The 5,335-nt window shown below is 36.1% G+C and overlaps 2 protein-coding genes across 2 annotated transcripts; one reads left to right on the forward strand and one right to left on the reverse strand.

Annotated features, from left to right (window-relative positions):
• The first annotated feature begins 111 nt into the window (after positions 1-111).
• Positions 112-1,494, forward strand: LOC118742729 (coiled-coil domain-containing protein 130 homolog). The gene is made up of 2 exons (XM_036475035.1): positions 112-802; positions 863-1,494. The coding sequence occupies exons 1-2, from the start codon at positions 230-232 to the stop codon at positions 1,370-1,372; spliced, it is 1,083 nt and encodes a 360-aa protein (XP_036330928.1). The 5' UTR covers positions 112-229; the 3' UTR covers positions 1,373-1,494.
• On the reverse strand, positions 1,386-2,673 carry LOC118742730 (microtubule-associated protein RP/EB family member 1). The gene is made up of 4 exons (XM_036475037.1): positions 2,365-2,673; positions 1,860-2,299; positions 1,720-1,781; positions 1,386-1,647 (listed from the first exon to the last, which is right to left on the reverse strand). The coding sequence occupies exons 1-4, from the start codon at positions 2,507-2,509 to the stop codon at positions 1,524-1,526; spliced, it is 771 nt and encodes a 256-aa protein (XP_036330930.1). The 5' UTR covers positions 2,510-2,673; the 3' UTR covers positions 1,386-1,523.
• Positions 2,674-5,335: the final 2,662 nt, after the last annotated feature.

Genomic DNA, 5,335 nt, shown 5'->3' on the forward strand with positions numbered 1-5,335 from the left:
TTTTTTTTTAATTGCTAACCAAACGAACAACCGCCGTGCCCTATCACTTTATAAAGCAATACAACCCTGTCCCAAATTTTTACCGTAATCAGCTGTTCAAGGCGTCTATTGTGAACAAATTTATTTTGTTATCGAATTTACTGAAAGTGCTCGTACGTGTTATTCGTAAACAAATCCCAAAATATAGAAAAATTATAAATAAACCGTCTGAAATTAATTCGAATCCAAAATGGGTGAACGCAAAGGACAAAATAAGTACTATCCGCCGGACTATGACCCGAAGAAGGGAGGTCTCAATAAATTCCAAGGCACCCATGCGCTCCGGGAGCGTGCCCGGAAAATCCATCTGGGCATCATCATAATCCGTTTTGAAATGCCATATAACATTTGGTGCGACGGGTGCAAGAATCACATTGGCATGGGGGTGCGTTATAATGCGGAAAAAACCAAAGTGGGCATGTACTACTCCACGCCAATATATAAGTTTCGTATGAAATGCCACTTGTGCGATAATCACTTCGAAATACAAACGGACCCTGGGAATTTGGATTATTTGATACTATCGGGTGCACGTCGACAAGAAAACCGCTGGGATCCACATCAAAATGAACAGGTTGTACCCGAGACGAAAGAGACGCAAAGGCGATTGTTCGATGATGCTATGTACAAGCTGGAACATCAGGCGAAAGATGTAAAAGCTGGAGAAGATGCCAAACCTGTGTTGGAGCGTTTAGTGGATCGTAATAAAACTGTTTGGGATGACAACTATGAAGCAAATTGTCGCTTAAGAGCAGAATTTCGAGTAAGTTTTATTATAATTATCCAAAAATCAGTGGTGATTCTATTGAAATATTCCTTTCAGGTAAAGAAAAAAGAACTTAAAGCGCAAAAAGAGCTAGACGATCAAATACTTGCAAGGAATAGCCTCGATATAGCGCTTCTTCCTGAATGTGGACAGGACAAGCAAATGGCTGAGTTGATGATGCTGCAAAGCAGGTCGGCACAAGAAAGGGAAGCTGAAAAACGTTTAGACATTCTAATGAAACCAGCATTACCAGGTGCCACAAAAACGACATTCGGTGGACTGAAGAGGCAAAAAATACTGAATACACATTTACAATTCGACGATTTAGGTATTAAAAAGAAAAAAGAAACATGTCCAGTTATGGACACCCCTAGCGAACCGGCAGTTGACAGTACTAAAAGCAAAATTTCTGATGTGCAGAATCATAACGGTATCGAGGATTTGGTACCTCTAGTTATGGATAAAACGAACTCCGTTATACGCGAAGCTACGCTTGTAGATCTCCCAAAAAGTTTGGCTTTGGTCTGTGATTATAATAGTTTTAGTGATACGGATAATAGCAATTAAATTCATTATATTGACAGCAATTAATCATATTACAAGTTGTAAAATCTGTATAACATTTCAATACATAAAAACAAAATTAAATAAAATAAGTACAAGTCGTATTAAAAATAACAGTATACAAAGACAACCTTCCACATTTGCCTTACCCAAATTATAAATCTGCCGATTCCCGGCCTAGTTTATTATTTCCATTGCCTGGGTCCTCGTAATCAACAGCATATAAAATAGCTAACGCACGTTCACACAACTCGCTGCGATCCGTAAACTCTCTTAAACTAAAAGGAAGAAAATATATATTAACTTAACCGATAAGTTGAACAGTTTTCATATAATTTGGTTTAGCTTACACTTTTTCAACATCAAGAAGTTTCTTGTAATAGTAATCTCTTTCGCTTAATACAATCGCGGTCTAATAGAAATATGCATTTTAATTCACACTATACAACAAAATAAATTGCCATATTTTTGTTTTTGCTTCAGTACCAACCTCTTTCGTGAGTTTGTCACGGGTTTCTCCTAAAGTTTTCAAAGTTTTTGGAGTGTCATTTTCTTCTGCCTTGAACTGTGTGGAATTCGCAGTTGGAAGAGTCATTGCAGAAAAGCCTTTGCCTAGCGCTTTTTTCATCGGCTTAGTGTTAGCGTGTGTTTGCTGTTGTTGAGGAATTGGAGCTTTAACGTTTTCTTTATCGGTCGCGTGTACATCATAAAACTTTTTGAACCACTGCAGGAACTCGAAATTATCTTGAAAGCGGCCTTTTACCAAGCGTTCAATAGGCACCGACTTTTCATAGTTTATGCGTGTGAAGGCCATTTGGAAGAGTTTAAGGTTATGCAAATATTCATGCTCCAGTTTTGCGTTAATCTTGATTTTTTTAAGTCCTACCGATTGTGGGAAGATCATTTCCATAATTTGGCAGTAAGCGACACCTTGAAAAGGAGTCTATGGTTAGGGAAATGTGTATGTTAAATCCTGCCTACGTTTTTTATAGTACCTGAGCACAGCTCCTCAATTTTCTTGTATTCTCCCTGCACGGTTGTGTTGATCCAACGCAGCATTTCATGCCGCGACAACTTCTCTGAAGAAGCATGTGTAAGTGCAACGGGTGCTTTTATGTCTGGCATGGCTTGAGTACTCATCTATTGCAATTTTTAACAAATATATGAGGTTATAAATTGTGACACTGAAACAAAAATGTTTAATTATACAGCTCCTTTCGATATAACGGAAACCGGTTCTTCCAATGACTTTGGCGCTAAATCAAAATAGACAAAGAATGGGATGAGAAAGATAAAACATTATCGATGGCTGTCAAAAAACTAAATCGATATTTTTGTTGGTTAGAACCAGCGTTGCCGAATTGACGATTTCGTCCTCATTTCAAGTTTTTTTTAGCTCAATGGCGATTTTTTCCCCGTATTGACGATTTTTATTTTAGTTATTCCACCGAATTACATATGGGCTGTGTTTCTTTATACATTCCGGATAATCCCATTTCACAGCCGGAATAAACAGAATGCGTTTGAAATATACGTCAACATATCTACAGGAACGTTCTAAAGAATAAATAAACAAAAAAGCTTATTCCAAACGTTCAGAATGAATAAAGAAATACAGCCATGTTCATATGTATGTAAAAAATTTGTTTCAGGAAAATGTTATCCAAAATACAACCATGCAGTTATCTAGTTTTGTTCTACAACCGTGCTTTTAATAGAGTCCGACCGATTAATCGGCATCGGCTAGTATCGGCACGAAATTGAGCATCTGCAGCGGCCTTTTTTCGCTGATTCATGGGAATTTCTTATCAAATGTTCAGATAAAGCGACGGCCAACATTAAAAAACATTTGCCGACAGCTCACAAAAATGATTTTTTTTTTTTGTTGAAGGTGTTTCACGTTTTTTCCATACAAAAGTATGTGCGACAATTTTCTTTTATAGGGAGAACACTGCCAGCAAAATAAATTGCCAAAAATTAACGGGATTTTATAGAAGCTTGAAACTTGCACTTCATTATACTAGAATGAAAAGGTCTACAAAACTGCACACCAAATTTCTGATTAAAAAGTTTGAAATTTTGGTGAAAATAACCAGAATTTTTATAATTTTTGTACAAAGTTTGAAATCTGAATTTATATGGTGTTTGTTGTAACCAGCTAGACTTTTATAAAAAAATAATAAATATTAAATAAAAAAAGACAAAATTGTAATTTTGAATTGTCGTTCACATTTGCAAATCCACTTTTATTAACCCATATGCAATGTGGGTTCCATTCGGTTTTGTAATGTGTGGTCATATTTTTTGCGCCGTATGCATAAAATCTAAGTAAATGCTTTTTCTTAAAAAGTCAGACCTTTTACTCAATTTGTTCAAATAAATTTAAGTTAAAGGTATGCAATTTTAAGAAAACGCCATTGCTTAATTTTTACGCACACGAGTCATTGTATCCAATTCCTTTGTATTTTTTATTTTGTGAAAAAAATACAATTTTTTGACCGAAATGACGATTTTTTAGGGTAAAGTGACGAATACCCATCGAAAGCTTTCGGCAACGCTGGTTACATCGAAAATGCGATAAGTGCTCATTTACACACGGCGATTTTTGTTGCCGCAACTCGACGTTTGAAGGAGAGAGCGCGACGAGGAAAGGAGAGGGGCACCGAGTTGCTCGTGCTCGGGCAACACGCTTTGTGCTCTCCTTCGTCTGTGTGCTCGAGGCTCGAAATCATGAAATGTGAAGTAGAAATTAGTGATTTACTGTTCCGAGTATTAAAAGAACCGGAACTGGGAATTTGGACCGATTCCGGTTCTCAAAAAAAGAGTTACGGAAATAAGCCTCATCGAAGTAGCTTAAAACATAATTTTAAAAAGTTTGTACAATAATTTAACGTCCTTTCATATTTTGGCTATAAAGTGGAGTAAACAAAATAGTAAATATATGTATGTATAAGTTACATCCATTCCTTAGTTGAATTTTTGTAATAAAAATTTTATAAAAATAAAATACATGAGATGAAATTGAAGTAAGCGTTTTCCAGGTTAGGTTTTATTTAAAACACAGTAATGTTTCCTAATAAAAATATGATTTTCTCGATGTTATCGCTGCTCTTTTAACGCGTACGAATCGCAGCTAAAAACGATTTGAAAGTAGAGTCCGACCGATTAATGGGCCGATGCCGGAGCTAGTATAGGCCAAAAGAATCGGCATCGGCCGTTTTTGGCCGATTCTTGAGTGAGGTTATGTTATTTAGTTATTTGATTATGTTTTTATTTTGTCATTATAAAAGCTTATGAAAGCATTTGTTCTTGAAATGAATTTAATTCAGGATTTAACCGGCCGCAGTATCGGCCGATTCTTTGCCGATTAAATCCTGAATATAATTTCATTTTAAGAACAAATGCTTTTATAAACTTTTACAATAACAAAAGAAAAGCATAATCAAATAACTAAATAACAATACCTAATTCAAGAATGGGCCAAAAACGGCCGATTCCGATACTTTTGGCCGATATTAGCCTCGGCACCGGCTGATTCATCGGTCGGACTCTATTTGAAAGCGTCAAAGATGAGGAAGAAAACTAACATAACATTAAATAATAAAAAAATTATAGGTGAACTCAGAAATTCAGAATACGTAAACAAACCGAAATTTATGTAAGTCGGCCAGACCGGGATATGGCGGCTATGTAACACGATGCCTTGAACCACACAAAATTTAGTAGAGCTCCATATTACGTAAACAAACCGAATTTCAAGTTAATAGCATCCAAATCAATGAAGTTGTTGTAAGTCGGCTAGATCGGGTATCTGGCGGGTATACGATATAGCGTCTCGAACCGAAAAAAATTTGGTATGTCAACTCAGAACTTCGGTTTTTCGGTTGTATAAGATCCATTTTCGGTTTTGTTGGAATGGGTTTTTAGATCTTTGTACTTATTTTTTCTGTTTTTCTGAGATCATTT

This window comes from Rhagoletis pomonella, unplaced genomic scaffold (assembly GCF_013731165.1).
Source record: "Rhagoletis pomonella isolate Grant_MI unplaced genomic scaffold, Rhpom_1.0 Rhpom_scaffold_00007, whole genome shotgun sequence".
Classification (NCBI taxonomy): Eukaryota; Metazoa; Arthropoda; class Insecta; order Diptera; family Tephritidae; genus Rhagoletis; species Rhagoletis pomonella.